Raw genomic sequence first — 17546 nt, 5'->3', positions numbered from 1 at the left:
TTTTTGGCCCTGTATTGCGTTTCAGTTGTTTAGTCTGAGCATTAAGTGAGATAGACCATAAGTTACAACTTGATGGTGTTTTCATCAAGTTAAGGGAAGAAGGACAGATTTTCACATTGAAGTTTTTTCCATTTGGGTATTTATTTTTGTATTTTTTTTCAAAGTTCATGTTGCACTGTTCAATGTTCAATATTAAAGTGCTTATCTTAAACAATAAATAGCCTAATAATAAACCAGTGTTTTGTTGCTTTTCATGTCTTCCAAGCCTATGATAATGTGAATTAACTCATTATGACCATAATTTGTTGACACAAAAGAAATGGCAATCACTTTTACCTACAAAGGACACACAGCTAAGTAGTTAGCTTCCTATTAGCAAATTTAATTTTACATTAATTTCCATATTGTGTAAAGGACCAAAAAAAAAATTCCTGCCCTTTTCTGACTTTGAGCCCCTGCCCCTCTATAATCATGTGCACGTCCCTGCATATATACATACACACACATATCTACATATATATATATATATATATATATATATATATATATATATATATATATATATATATATATATATATATATATATGTATATGTGTATATATATATATGTATATATATATATATAGATATATACAGTATATATACACATATACATATATATATATATATATATATACACATACATATATATATATATATATACATATACACATACATATATACATATATATATATACATACATATATACATATATATATATATATATATATATATATGTATATATATATATATATATATATATATACATACATGTATGTATGTATAAACACATATATATATACACATTTATACATACATATATACAGGTATATCAGTGACGTGCAGTCACTAGAGGCAGGTGACACTGCGTTGTGCCTCAACATGGATTGCGGACTCGGCTAACTGCTGGCCTGCTGTGCAGTGAGACCGTATTGCTATATGAATTATATTATACATTTCCATAGTTTAGTTAGCTGAGGTATATAATGTACAGTGTATTTTCTCAACAACTGTATGTGATGTAAAGTATTTCTTGTGCTGAGCGATCATAAAACTGCTGCGAAGACACACTGGCTGAGGCTCGCAGTGGCCCGCCTCCTTGTGCCGGTTAATGCACCCGTTAATGCGCCACAGAAAACGGGGGGGGGGGGGGGGGGGGGGTTATATCAACTAAAGCCCACACTTAAACTTTCCACGTGCAAGATTGAATCTATTGTAACCTATTTTTATGGGCTTTCCTCTTTGTGATGTTAAATTCCTGTTATACGCTATTATACAGTATATGCCTTGCGCTCTTATTTTGAAGGCGCTAAGAGCGGAAGTGATGACACGTTGGAGTGGAGCGGAGGTTTTTGAAAGAAGGTAAATAAACTGGTCCTCGTGTAAACTGGAGCCTCCGTGTTTATTATTTTGTAGTTTCATACAGAATAGGCGACATTTATAAACCCTCGGTTACACTATTTAAAAAAGTTATTTAATAAGAAGCCAAAAAGTGCAAAAACAATCATGTTCGTGTTGGAGGAGTTGTGAATGACCGCAGGGCCACAACATTAGGTACACCTGTAGACTGCAGCACAGATTTCATTTTTCATTCATTCACAACTCCTCCAACACGGACATTATTGTTTTTGCACTTTTTGGCTTCTTATTAAATAACTTTTTTAAATAGATTCAATCTTGCACGTGGAAAGTTTAAGTGTGGGCTTTAGTTGATATAACACTCCCGTCAGGGGGTGCATTAATCCAGCACAACAGCGGCGCATGGACATCATTTATAAGTAAAGGTAAGACCATAATAACGTTTTTTTTTTTTAATTAAACGTGCTTTTTGTGTGCTACAGTTTGTATGTGTAAAGTTAAAGTTAAGTTAAAGTACCAATGATTGTCACACACACACTAGGTGTGGTGAAATTTGTCCTCTGCATTTGACCCATCCCCTTGTTCACCCCCTGGGAGGTGAGGGGAGCAGTGGGCAGCAGCGGCGCCGCGCCCGGGAATAATTTTTGGTCATTTAACCCCCAATTCCAACCCTTGATGCTGAGTGCCAAGCAGGGAAGAATTCTGGTATGAGCTTTTAAACATAACCTGTTAACTTCTGCCAATCAAATGGTGAATAAGATACTCTTTAGGGTTCATATGTTTGTAAATCTGACTGTGATGAAGTCAGTGCCTCACCAGTCATGAACCTCACCGCACGTCACTGATATACACACATAGAAAAATATATACATGTATATACATACACACATAAATACACTTAAACATATTAAAATGTATATATACACATATATATATATATATACACATATATACGTTAGGTCAGGAAAAAACACAGAGGCCATTTCATCCCTACAAGCCTGTTTCGCAGGTTTCTCTGCTCATCAGGGGATTTTTGGGTATTGAGCACTGTATAACGGATAAACCACAGAAACCTTGACTATATACATACATACGTGTGTGTATATATACACATTTATATACATACATATATACACATCTATCTATATCTATATATATATCTATATATATATACATATATATATAGATATATATATATACACACACACACACGACCTCATTAAAAGTATGATAAATATATATATTATTTAAAGTGTGTGATGTCATTTGACATTTGGGAAGCCTTTATGACAAAACACAGCTCTAAAAATAAATAGGATACATCATTATACAAATGGTCTTTATTGATGCATCAGCAATTTTCAGTCCTAACGTAGAAGAAAAGGGAAATGTCTTGATGCAATAAGTCACACATGCTTACAGGTTCTTTTTTCTCAATGGATAAACTTTTACTGGATGTTTCTCAAGAGGGAGTGTTATTCATGTTCCCATATGAATGCAATCAGATGACACATTTATTTCTCAAAAGGTCACACCAGTTTTAAGAACATCTGGGTATGAAACATTGAAATGATTGGAAGTGCAAATTTTTTTTTTAACTCTTAAAGTGGTATACACACACACACACACACACACACACACACACACACACACACACACACACACACACACACACACACACACACACACACACACACACACACAAACACACACAAACACAAACACAAACACACTAATTTACTCACATTTGATCATGCTTGCAAAAAGCTTTGCTAGTTGTGCTAATGATTGCATCCGCCCTCCTTTGGTGTCCTGTAATATAAAAAAATTGAACGGTTCATTCATATTTGCCCATACTGAGTCAAGACAGTCACAGCCGGGCTGCTTCCCGTCTCCTGCCAACTCCTCACCCCTCAAAAATAGGGGGGGGGAGATCCACATTGTATGGTTAAATAAGCACACTCCATTCTCGCACATGAGAAGACGAGTTAGGTCAAGCAGGCATGAAATGAGGTTTGCACTGCGGCATGACGCGTCACATGTACAGGACAAGGTAGGAATCACGGATCACTAAGATCCCTCGCCACCGCGTTCACATCAGTGGGTCAATGGGATCGTAAGTGACAGGAATTTGACTTATGTTGGAGTCAGCGACAGCAAGCATCAGACACAAGCCCCTTTCACATTGACTGAAATAGCCGGCATTTTTACGCCCTTTTCCCCCCGTGCCGACGTTCTGTACAAACGGCACCAAGACTGAATGGTAGGGATGAAGCCAACTAAGCAATTGTCAGCATTTGGAGGTAGTAACAGAGGTGGGATAGTTACTGTGGGTAAGGGGATGACAGAAAGGATCACAGCTGTGGAGGTTAATTTGTGTCTTAATTTTGAAAGTTTTTTTTGACACTGAATGTCTTGCAATTTTGTGAACTGATTTTTTTTTTTTAACATCAAATTATACTGAGTTATTGCAAAAAGTTATGTGTTTTGAAATTCAGTGAAAAAAAAATTAAAAATCAGTGCTGAAAAATGTGCTGCTTCAAAAAGCAAGACTTTTTCTGGTAAATTAAGACTGAAGCAATCGATCTGCGTCTCAACCAGCCAATGAGGTGTCAAGTTTGAAGTCACGTGACACGGGTCATGACAAACAGCATAAAAAGGCAGTTTACTGGGCTACCTTGGCATAATACACCATAAGCTATGCTTCATGCAGACCAGGCACAAAAAGAGTGAGTGGGGCTTGTTTACAGAGCAAAAAAGCCTGATAGCGAGTGTCTGACGGAGGAAGATTCCTACAACAAAGTTCTGCAAAGCATTGGTATTTTTTCAGAAATAAGTGGATGTTTTTTTACCCTTGGCGTTTATGTTTTGCCATGTTTGTCACATCTTTGTTGTTCTTGCTCGATTATAAAATATGTCGATCAAGTACCGTATTTTTCGGACTATAAGTCGCAGTTTTTTTCATAGTTTGGCCGGGGGTGCGACTTATACTCAGGAGCGACTTATGTGTGAAATCGTTAACACATTACTGTAAAATATCAAATAATATTATTTAGCTCATTCACGTAAGAGACTAGACGTATAAGATTTCATGGGATTTAGCAATTAGGAGTGACAGATTGTTTGGTAAACGTATAGCATGTTCTATATGTTATAGTTATTTGAATGACTCTTACCATAATATGTTACGTTAACATACCAGGCACGTTCTCAGTTGGTTATTTATGCGTCATATAACGTACACTTATTCAGCCTGTTGTTCAATATTCTTTATTTATTTTAAATTGCCTTTCAAATGTCTATTCTTGGTGTTGGGTTTCATCAAATAAATTTCCCCCAAAAATGTGACTTATACTCCAGTGCGACTTATATGTTTTTTTCCTTCTTTATTATGCATTTTCGGCAGGTGCGACTTATACTCCGGTGTGACTTATACTCAGAAAAATACGGTACGTGGTCTGGGAACTTGAGGTGCGACGTTAATATATTCTCTATATTCAGTGTTTTATTGTTCATAGTTAATATTGTAAATCCCACATTCTGAATTTTCATGTACATTCTAAGTGTCCTATTCAATGTGTATATTTATCAACGAAACAGACCATCTCTAAAACAGAAAACTATTTTTTTTTTACTGAATTACATGGCATGATTTTTGAAGCAGCAAATTTTTCAACACTGAATTTGTCAGCACAAATTTTTTTGCCAATACATTTTTACACACTGAATTTTAAAACTCAGATTTTTTTTAAATGAAATTGTCAGCATAATTTGATGTAAAAAGAATTCAGTTCAAACGCAAAAAATTCAGTTACATATTTTTAGTGTCATAAAAAAAAAAGCTTTTGTGATAAAAAGACACAAATTAACCTCCATAGATAACGGTGTGCCATGTCATACCCCGACCGCCCAGTTGTGTTGAAAGCAATTGTTATTTGATTTTCAGCTAGAAGTCACATTATTATTTTACGGGGAAATCCTGCCCACGGTCAGTCAGCTCTGTGTAAAATGAAACGTAAAAAAGGCGGATAAATGCCGGGTCTTCAGTCACAGCAATCCTGTAAAGTAAAGCAGCAAAAAGGCAGATGATCAAAGTCAAAAGTGAGAAAGAATAGGGAGGAGGGGCTTCACAAGCTTTGGCAGCATGCCAGTTTGTTGCCCTTCTGTCCATCAATGGTGGGCGGGACGCTGATGTCGACCACGTTGTTTCCCGGGGAATCGTCGTGTGCTGATCTGTCCGATATTTGTTTCTGAGATACAATGCGGTAGATTTCTGTGGGGGAGATATTTAGACACAAGGAAAATTGAGGAAATAACGTTTTAAGTATATAATTGTGTGTGTCAGACAATTTTTTTTTTGCTTACCAGTGAGAATGTTCTTGAATGCTTCTTCTACGTTGGTGGAGTCCAAGGCAGAGGTTTCGATGAAGGACAGCGTGTTTTTTTCTGACAAAATGACAAGAGCGTTACACATTTGAGTATATTAGAGCGTTACACAAAAACAGCAATCAGACATCCCACACCCAAATAGGCTTACAGTGCATCTGGAGAGTATTCAAGTGCTTCACTTTTTCCACATTTTAATATGTTACAGCCTTATTCTAAAATGGAATTAAATAATTATTCTCTTCAAAATTTTACAGTACTCCATAGTGGCAATGCAAAAATGTCTTTTTAAAATATTTTGCAAATGTGTTCAAAACAAAATCTAATGTACATAAGTATTCACAGCCTTTGCTCAATACTTTGTTGATGCAATTACAGCATCAAATCTTTTTGAATACGATGCCACAAGCTTGGCACACCTATCTTCCATCCTGTTGGATTGAAAGTGTTGGTGTTCATACAGGTTGTCTCTGTACATTGCTGCATTCATCTTTCCCTCTCTCCTGACATGTCTGCCAGTTCATGCAGCTGAAAATCATCCTCACAGCATGATGCTGCCACCACCATGCTTCACTGTAGGGATGGTATTGGCCTGGTGATGAGCGGTGCCTGGTTTTCTCCAAACATGATGCCTGGCATTCACGCCAAGGAGTGTCTCATCAGACTAGAATTGGTTTTTTTTCTCACAGTCAGAGAATCTTTTAGGTGCATTTTGGCAAACTTTTATTAAGGAATGGCTGGTCACCATACCAAACAGGCCTGATTGGTGGATTACTGTAGAGATGGTTGTCCTTCGGGAAGGTTCTCCTCTCTCTACAGAGGAATGCTGTCGCTCTGACAGAGTGACCATAGGGTTCTTGGTCACATCTAATTTCTTAGTATTTTAAGTATCATTATCACGAGAGGATGACGTTTACCATGTTGAACACCAAGACAACAGCAGGTCTGATAATGGCTAAGCTAGCCGCTAAGATAGCTTGAAACAACACAAGAAATACATGCTAAGTAAACTTTAAAAAGTGTGGATAAAACTGTTGCAGCAGAAAGTAAGCAAATATTAATAAGAAATCAACAAGTAGTGTTAGCATTGTCACAGCCAGGAGTACATGTACAGGGTGGGCAGACTGATGCATAAATCGCTGGTGTCGATACCTAGGTTAGTATCAGTAGATGATCGACACTAGAGTGGCTAAATCGATATATGTATTTTTCTCAAACTCATTTTTTATCGTTTTTTGCTAATGCATATGAAGTGGTACCCAGCAGTGCCAACAGGATTCAGTCTGTACACATTAAAGTACCAAATTTGGTACCCATCCCTAATAATAACAACAATAAGAAAATAAAGTAAAATTTGGGTTGTTGAAATTAATTTAAATTAAATTAAGGTTATAATTGAGAGGTGAGAGGAAGCAGTCGCGATAGTGTCTCCTTGTGGTGTTTGATAAACGTGGCTGGAATGAATACACATCCTTTAATGTATAAAACACACACCACTTGATACAACCGAATTACCGGTATGTCTAATTGATATTTTAGCAATTATGGTCTGTAGTAGTCAGATGTCAACATTTTGAGCCATCTCATGTTTCTTATGTGTGCTTGTATGATAAAGTTCCTCGAAAATAACCTTTTTAATGCAGATCCATTTCTGGCTCTATGGTTATTATCACACTCGTCCAAAGAAGCCAAAGAAAAGGCACTTAATCTTTTAGTCTAATATTAGACTAGAGACTTCCTTTTATTGTCATTAAAATTTGAACTTTACAGTACAGATAGGAACAACATTTTGTTGCATTCGCTCGTTGTAGTGCAGGATAAAAGAGCAATAAGGTGCAGATATAAATAAATAGATTACTGTACAGATAAATATATTGCACTTTTGCATATGCATCCATGTTCATGGATGTATGTTATATTGTCTTTATATACCAGCGAGTTAATCCATTTTGGGGGGAATTGAGGGGATTATTATGATGCGTTTAAGAGTCTTATGGCCTGAGGGAAGAAGCTGTTACAGAACCTGGAGGTTCTGCTACAGAGGCTGCGGAACCTCTTTCTACAGTCCAGAGTCTTTCTAGTGTCAGAGTCCACGGCGTGGCGAAGTTGGTAGAGTGGCCGTGCCAGCAATCGGAGGGTTGCTGGTTACTGGGGTTCAATCCCCACCTTCTACCATCCTAGTCACGTCCGTTGTGTCTGTGGGCAAGACACGCACCTTGCATGGCAGCTCCCGCCATCAGTGTGTGAATGTGTGTGTGAATGGGTGAATGTGGAAATACTGTCAAAGCGCTTTGAGTACCTTGAAGGTAGAAAAGCGCTATACAAGTATAACCCATTATTTATCATTTATATGATGATGGTTTGGACTATAAATTGTGTTTGATTCCTTTCTCCAACCTTCAAGACCATTTCGGTTAAATTCCAACATTCAACATTAGCGGCTCCAATGTATTTTTGTTTGTGATGGTTTATTTACCCAACGACCAAATGAGGAAAATGTTAGACAGTTTAGTTAAAACCTCCCATTGGTTCATTCATGGTACAGTTAAAAAAAAAGTAGGAATTTACCCGAAAAGGCCCGAGCCTCGTCAGTGGGCACGGCCCTGAGGTGCCGTAGGTCGCTTTTGTTGCCGACCAGCATTATAACAATGTTGTTGTCGGCGTGGTCCCTCAGCTCCTTCAGCCAGCGCTCCACGTTCTCATATGTCAGGTGTTTGGCGATATCATACACCAGCAGCGCCCCGACCGCGCCGCGATAATACCTGATAGAGATAAAACAAATAGAAAAAACAGATTGTAGCTTATTGAAGCAACCTGGCAGATTTGGTTGCGTTAAATGTTTGTAATTTCAGACTGTCTGTGAGGCCGTGAACGTGTACTAGCTGAGTCTTGACTGGTGATTGCAGAATGGTGCGCAAACAAGGGTGTGTGTGGCTGCGGGTTGCAGAAGACTGCTGCATGCTGAGATGACAGTTACAGTGACTGTTAGCAACCTTTGCGCAAAAGCCTAGACCAGGGGTGCCCACACTTCTTCTGCAGGCGAGCTACTTTTCAATTGATCAAGTCGTGGGGATCTACCTCATTCATATATATAATTTAGATTTACTTATTTATAAAAGATATGTTTTTGTTAACAAGTTAAAGGTGTTTAATGATAAAGCAAGCATGTTTAACACATATAGTTAATATTGTTAATAAGTTAAATGTGTTTATTGATAATACTAGCATGTTTAACACATAGTTAATATTGTTAACAAGTCAAAGGTGTTTAATGATAATGCAAACATGTTTAACACATATAGTTAATATTGTTAACAAGTTAAAGGTGTTTAATGATAATGCAAGCACATATAGTTAATATTGTTAATAAGTTAAAAGTGTTTAATGATAATACAATCATGTTTAACACATATAGTTAATATTGTTAATAAGTTGAAGGTGTTTAATGATAATACAAGCATGTTTAACACATATAGATTCCTTTCTTTCATGAAGACAAGAATATAAGTTGGTGTATTACCTGATTCTGATGACTTGCATTGATAGGAATCAGACAGTAGTGCTGATAACGTCCACATTTTCAAATGGAGGAGAAAAAAAGTCCTCCTTTCTGTCCAATACCACACGAAAGTGGTTGGTTTTTGGCATCTTATTTGTCCAGCTTCCGTACTCCTTTTTATACACTTACAAGAAATACATTGGCGGCAAACTCCGTAGCTTGCTAGCTTGTGCACGCCAGCTTTCTGAGACTCTTATTTTGTTAGCGCAGGCAGGATGAAGCAGAGCTTTTATTGTGCAACTGTGCAGTCGGTTTTTGGAGTGTTGACGGCAGGTACGGCGCGAGAGTCTGTTGAAATAAAAAGTGTTTCTCGCCTTCCTGTCTGTAATTTTTTCTTAAAAATGAGCTGGCAGCAGCCAGCGTCATCTCAGAAGACCCTCGGGTGCCGTGAATGTCAATCAAGTGACGAAAGTGACGTCATTGTGAAGATTTATAATCGCTAATTTTTAGGACTATTTTTTTAATGCCTGGCTGGCAAACGACTGACACACCCTCCGCGATCGACCGGTAGCTCACAATTTTTAGAGCAGACGAGCAATTTATATTCAACATAATTAGTCATTAGTAATATAGTTTGTTAAACACCTAATTAGCCCCTCCAGGAATTCCCAATTTCGCGATCGCTCCAATTCACGCAATTTCAACCAATCCCCACAAGTTATGCGTGGCTTTGCAACTTTGTATGATGCCTGCAGCCCACCCCGCAAAAAATAAAAAATAAAATCCCACTAAATACTGGAGGGACTGACTAATGATAACATAAGTTAGCTGGTAAGTGTTCTAGTTATAATTTTTGGTTTCAAAATTTTAACTTTATGCAAGTTGCAAACAGCCTCTTTAAGTCTGCAGATTCTATTTTGGCATAGTTTGCTTTCTGGAAGATAGGGATCGATCCAACATCGTTTTAAAAGGAAATCGGTCGCTTTTATCAATACTAGGAAAAGAAAAACATTGGATTTAGGAAGGGCAAACTTTATATAAAGTTTAACAATTTTCATGATAAGTACGTTAAAGGTTGTTCAAGTCTGTCTGCCCGTCTGTGGCGTCATTGCCATCAGTCGGCAAAACAAGAATGGCGGAAAACTACAGTGGCTGACAAAGATCACAAAAAATGCAAACGCCACAAGACATACCATAAATTACAACACAACAACTTTCAGCTACAGAACAATTGCAAAGCCACAACGAAAACCAACGCACAACACAATAATATAAAGTCGCAACACAAATTTTAACTAAGGATGTGACCGAGAGGATGGAAGTGACAGTAGAGCAAATTACGTCAACGCACCAACTTCATGAACATAGTATATTGGTATTATTAAAATAGGAAAACATTTGCTTAAGACTGAAAAAGTAGTCACACTTCACTTACTCTTCCAACTTTGTTCAATACACTGTTTTCAACTTTCCGCCTCAGGAAGTTGGTGAGTCGCCGAAACTTGTTCGCTGTCACTTCTATTCTGTCTTTGATTGTTGTGTTTTGGCTTATAGTTGTTGTGTTATGGCTTCATGTTGTTGTGTTGTGACTTTTCTCTACTATCGTAGGTGTTTATTAAAATAAGAGTAGTACCAGGTCAGGCCACCGCTCATTTAATCTGAGGAGATATGGTTGCACTTTTTTTTTCAAATTAATATAATTTGTATTTTTATTATTTCTATGTCAAAAAAACATCAGTACAAGTAGCAGGTAACCCTATTGTTAATTGAACCTTAAGAGATGTCGGTTGCACTTTATTTTTGTTATTAATATTGTATTATTTTATGTTGGACAAAACAAAATTATCAAGTAAATCGACCGTGAAAATGTTGGTTACTGTAGTATTATTGAACGTTTCTTAAATATTAAAAACATAAGAGCAGAACGTGTTTCCTCCTATTAATTCAAGCTAAAGTGTTGGTTGCACTTTATTCAAATAAGATGTGACTGCATTAATCACTAATTGTTGTTTATTTACTTGTGTGTATCCATAACCTATTTATACCCAATTCCCTTACAATAAATAGGTGGAATAAAAAAAAATTCACATGCAGTGTCCAGTAGCCTTTAGCATATCAGTATGTGGAATTAAACTATGGAATGGATTAAGTAAAGAAGTTAAACAATGTACTGATATGATCCAGTTTCAGAGGTTGTTCAAATTAAAAGTGCTTACAAAGTACAAAAAGAATTATGAGAAACACCTTCAACCTTATTGAAAAAGGGATATTCTTCATCTCAGTATGTTTATCATGACTGATTTAATAATCTATTACAAGAACTGCTGTATTAATCATTCACTGATGTCATTGAGCTACAAAAAGAAGTCAGCAAATGAACATATGTATTTGTAAACGCTCTGAAGTGGAAAAGGGTTAGGATTAAATAAGCTTTGCTTCTTCCTACTCCTTTTCGGACATGATGTAAAGAGAAATAATATGAAATTGTGTGATGTATTATGCTGTAAGTGTGTTCATGTTCAAAATAAACTAAAGAAAGAAAGAAAAGTATCTTATATTTATTTTACAGCTAAATGGTTTTGTTTTTTTGATAAAAAGTTACTGAATCGATTTCAAATCAATTGTTTCGGGTCGTATTCTAAAAAAAATGATATCGTCCCTGAATCGTTTTGGCAACAACAAATTCTGAATTGAATCAAGTCGATAAAACGAATCCTAGGAGACACCATATATGGTTGCACTTAATTTTATAAAATTAATCTACTTTGTATTTTTATTATTTCTATTTAAACAAAAAACAGTAAAACTAGCAGTTAAACCTATTGTTAATTGAACCTGAAGAGATGTTGGTTGCACTTTGTTTTTGTTATTAATATTGTATTATTTTATGTTGGACAGAACAAAATCATAAGTATCAGGTAAATCCACTGTGAAATGTTGGTTACTGTACTACTATTGAACATTTCTTAAATATTCCAAAAGTAAGAGCAGAAAGTGTTTCCTCCTGTTAATTCAACCTAAAGTGTTGGTTGCACTTTATTCAAATAAGACGTGACTGCATTAACCATTAATTTTTGTTTATTTACTTGTGTGTATCCATAACCTATTTATACCTGATTCCCTTACAATAAATAAGTGGAATATAGAAAACTTCACATGCAGTTAAATTGTATTTATTTTTTTAATAAAAAAGTTACTGAATCGATTTAAACTCACTTAATTGTTTCGGATCGTATCGTTCTAAAAAAATATTATCGTCCCTGAATCGTATTGGCAACAACAAATTCTGAAATGAATCAAGTCGATAAAGCAAATCCTAGGAGACACCATAAGTCTATATATGGTTGCACTTAATTTTATAAAATGTATTATTTTTATTTTTTTTTAAAACCGACACCAGCAGATGACATGGTAAAACCGACACCAGCAGATGACATGGCACCCCAAACCATCACTGATGGTGGAAATCGAGGTCCCAGAGTCTGGAGGAAGACAGGAGAGGCACAGGATCCACGTTGCCTGAAGTCTAGTGTAAAGTTTCCACCATCAGTGATGGTTTGGGGTGCCATGTCATCTGCTGGTGTCGGTCCACTCTGTTTCCTGAGATCCAGGGTCAACGCAGCCGTCTACCAGCAAGTTTTAGAGCACTTCATGCTTCCTGCTGCTGACCTGCTCTATGGAGATGGAGATTTCAAGTTCCAACAGGACTTGGCGCCTGCACACAGCGCAAAATCTACCCGTGCCTGGTTTACGGACCATGGTATTTCTGTTCTAAATTGGCCCGCCAACTCCCCTGACCTTAGCCCCATAGAAAATCTGTGGGGTATTGTGAAAAGGAAGATGCAGAATGCCAGACCCAAAAACGCAGAAGAGTTGAAGGCCACTATCAGAGCAACCTGGGCTCTCATAACACCTGAGCAGTGCCAGAAACTCATCGACTCCATGCCACGCCGCATTAACGCAGTAATTGAGGCAAAATATGGGACGGTATAGCTCGGTTGGTAGAGCGGCCGTGCCAGCAACTTGAGGGTTGCAGGTTCGATCCCCGCTTCCGCCATCCTAGTCACTGCCGTTGTGTCCTTGGGCAAGACACTTTAACCACCTGCTCCCAGTGCCACCCACACTGGTTTAAATGTAACTTAGATATTGGGTTTCACAATGTAAAGCGCTTTGAGTCACTTGAGAAAAAGCGCTATATAAATGTAATTCACTTCAAAAGGAGCTCCAACCAAGTATTGAGTATTGTACATGCTCATATTTTTCATTTTCATACTTTTCAGTTGGCCAACATTTCTAAAAATCCCTTTTTTGTATTAGCCTTAAGTAATATTCTAATTTTGTGACACACGGAATTTTGGATTTTCATTTGTTGCCACTTCAAATCATCAAAATTAAATGAAATAAACATTTGAATGCATCAGTCTGTGTGCAATGAATAAATATAATGTACAAGTTACACCTTTTGAATGCAATTACTGAAATAAATCAAGTTTTTCAAAATATTATAATTTACTGGCTTTTACCTGTATATATACATGTATATGTATATATGTGTGTGTATATATATATATATTTTTTTTTTTTTCTTTCCTATTAATCTTCATATGTCTTACTTGTATTTTATTCTTTATTTCTACACATGGTTGTTACTATTTTAAAAGTTGTATTATTTTTATTTTCCAACGTTCCTCAGATGAGCCACCTGCCTCAGGGGTTATCGGCCGTGCTTGTGGGGGCGCTTTTGTGTCAGCGTCCTGGTGGCCATGGTCTGATGACCTTCTGGTGCAGATGGCTCCTGTGATAGTGTTTACTCACATGTCTCCCCTGTACTCAGCCATGCAATCATTGGTCCATATCGTTGCATACGCGTGTATGTTGTGTGTGTGTGTTTGGTATCTGTGTCCGTGCGTAAGCATGTGATAATGGGGGATATGAGTCACTGGGGTATTGTTTTTAACTTTATAAAGCACTTTGCATTCGCGTTACATTTGCACACAAACTCACGCCGAGGTGATGGCTCTGTAGCGCTCCTGTCCGGCGGTGTCCCAAATTTGAGCCTTGATGGTCTTGCCGTCCACCTGCAAACTGCGGGTGGCGAACTCCACCCCGATGGTGCTCTTGCTCTCCAGGTTGAACTCATTTCTCGTGAAACGGGACAGCAGGTTACTCTTCCCCACCCCGGAGTCTCCTATAAGCACAACTAATCGCAAAAAAACACAAACAGAGAAACAGCAGCCATGTTAGCTACCTACTTTATATATAGATATAGTGAAGTGAATTATATATACATGTAGTCTTAGACTTAGATTGGTCACATCTAGTCTTGGACTGGTCACATCTAGTCTTGGACTTAGATTGGTCACATCTAGTCTTGGACTTAGATTGGTCACATCTAGTCTTGGACTTAGATTGGTCACATCTAGTCTTAGATTGGTCACATCTAGTCTTAGACTTGGATTGGTCACATCTAGTCTTATACTTAAATTGGTCACATCTAGTCTTAGACTTAAATTAGCCACATCTTGTTTTAGACTTAGATTGGTCACATCTAGTCTTAAGACTTAGATTGGTCACATCTCGTTTTATACTTAGATTGGTCACGTCTTAGACTTAGATTGGTCACATCTTAGACTTGGATTGGTCACATCTAGTCTTGGACTTGGATTGGTCACATCTAGTCTTAGACTTGGATTGGTCACATCTAGTGTTAGACACAGATTGGTCACATCTAGTCTTGGACTTAGATTGGTCACAGCTAGTCTTAGACTTAGATTGGTCACAGCTAGTCTTATACTTAAATTGGTCACATCTAGTCTTAGACTTAGATTGGTCATATCTAGTCTTAGACTTAGATTAGTCACATCTAGTCTTGGACTTGGATTGGTCACGTCTAGTCTTAGATTGGTCACATCTAGTGTTAGACACAGATCGGTCACATCTAGTGTTAGACACAGATCGGTCACATCTAGTCTTAGACTTAGATTGGTCACATCTCGTCTTGGACTTAGATTGGTCACATCTAGTCTTAGACTTGGATTGGTCACATCTAGTCTTAGACTTGGATTGGTCACATCTACTCTTAGACTTGGATTGGTCACATATAGTCTTGGACTTGGATTGGTCACATCGAGTCATAGACTTAGATTGGTCACATGTAGTCTTAGACTTAGATTGGTCACATCTAGTCTTAGACTATATTTATATAGCGGTTTTCTCTAGTGACTCAAAGCACTTTTACATAGTGAAACCCAATATCTAAATGGGTGGCACTGGGGACAGGTGGGTAAAGTGTTTTGCCCAAGGCCACAACGGCAGTGACTAGGATGGCGAAAGCGGGGATCGAACCTGGAACCCTCAAATTGCTGGCACGGCCACTCTACCAACCGAGCTATACCGCCCCATTAGCTTGTTTACCTTTCGGTAGCATGCTAATTCACTAGCGTTATACGCAAATACTGTATTAGGAGCAGGATTAAAGGTAGCTATCTATACAGTATGAGGTGTGAATATTGAATTTATAATAACTTACAACATGTCTTACTTTTAGCGTTTCGAACAACTTCGGTATTTTCCCAAAGGAGCTAACATTAGCATTAATGTTGGCTTTACTTATTTGACCATCTTCTCCTCCTGCCAACGAGCTTATAAGGACCGGAAGCACATGTTATCGTTCACCCACACTTACCTTTAAATAAATAATCGTATTCATCATCTCGAGTTCCCATTTTGTCAGTGTAATAGTACTTTAGAGATACTTCCCAACAAGGACAGTAATCGCCTCCTCCAGTGAGCTGCCTTATGGAACTAAGTGCGTCACTGCACGTGATGTTACTTTTCGTCCAATGAGAAGGAGGACACATTTGATTGACAGCAATGCTGGCGAATCGGCTGCTAGCAAGCCAGTCACGGGACAAATCCATCGGAAGTATCCATAGCGGTGGCTGCAATTTGACTTCCTGTTTGAACTTATGGGCTGAGCGACTACTATTTTGTTTTTCATCTTAATGTACAGTTTTTTTGGTTTTTTATTCGTATTTTTAAGAGCTTTTAATTCAATATGTTTTTATCATTGTCTTGTGTAATAATTTGATATTTTAATCATTTTAGTATAAAAACCTAATTACATGAACAAATTCACAATTTTTAAAAATGCATATTAAAATCAATTATGTGGTCACTTGTACTCCCAAACCACATTCAATGAGCTTTTGCTAAGGAGAAGTACTCCAGCCTTCTGTTTGCCACACAATGTTATTCAGTATTTTCTTGCTTAAAAGAAGGAGGGGAAATCATTTTTTATTATACGGTAGTTCTGGATTATGAGATACAATTTAAGAGGACATATATGACAGGACAAAGGGTAAAAAATGACCCTTGACCTTTTAAGTAGCACTAACTGGCATGGTAATATAACGCATGATCCAAGGGTGTCCAAACTTTTTTCACTGAGGGCCGCACACTGAAAAATTAAATCATGCGGGGGCCATTTAGATATTTTTCATTTTCAAAACCTATATATATATATATATATATATATATATATATATATATATATATATATATATATATATATATATATATATATATATATATGTATATATACATATGTATTTATATACATATATATATGTACATATATACACACACATATATATATATATATATATATATATATATATATATATATACATATATATATATATATATATATATATATATATACATACATATATATATATATATATACATACATATATATATATATATATATATATATATATATATATATATATATATATATATATATATATATATACATATATATACATATATATATGTACATATATACACACACATATATATATATATATATATATATATACATATATACATACATATTCACACATATTCCAGAAAACACAGAGTGAGATGTTCTACCTCTTGTGCGAAACACAAATGCATAAAATGACTTAACACATTAAAATGAACAGTGAACGTGAATGGAAGACCTGACGGATAAAATTTACGGGTGCGCATCATCAGTAGTGTTCCTCTGGGTCATTGGATGTTTCGGCCTTTAACACTATACACCCTCTCCAGAGGCGGCCAGCTACAGGATGATCAGACCTTAGCTTGCGACCCAAGCCCAATTAGCCATAAAAGTCACCTTGTTGGCAGACCTATCAGGGAACTATGCATGGCAGGGGCGTCCGGTTCCCTGAGTCAGCTTTGTCTGACCGCATACCTCCTGCTGCACTAGT

General features: G+C 37.0%; 1 protein-coding gene across 1 annotated transcript; it reads right to left on the bottom strand.

Moving 5' to 3' along the window:
* Window positions 1–3012: 3012 nt before the first annotated feature.
* LOC133644648 (ras-related protein Rab-11B-like) lies at window positions 3013–16095 on the bottom strand. The gene is made up of 5 exons (XM_062039320.1): window positions 15971–16095; window positions 14290–14485; window positions 8355–8548; window positions 5766–5846; window positions 3013–5673 (listed from the first exon to the last, which is right to left on the bottom strand). The coding sequence occupies exons 1-5, from the start codon at window positions 16008–16010 to the stop codon at window positions 5528–5530; spliced, it is 657 nt and encodes a 218-aa protein (XP_061895304.1). The 5' UTR covers window positions 16011–16095; the 3' UTR covers window positions 3013–5527.
* Window positions 16096–17546: the final 1451 nt, after the last annotated feature.

Source organism: Entelurus aequoreus, linkage group LG27 (genome assembly GCF_033978785.1).
Source record: "Entelurus aequoreus isolate RoL-2023_Sb linkage group LG27, RoL_Eaeq_v1.1, whole genome shotgun sequence".
NCBI classification, from domain to species: Eukaryota; Metazoa; Chordata; class Actinopteri; order Syngnathiformes; family Syngnathidae; genus Entelurus; species Entelurus aequoreus.
This window is presented reverse-complemented; position numbering and strand designations above follow the sequence as displayed.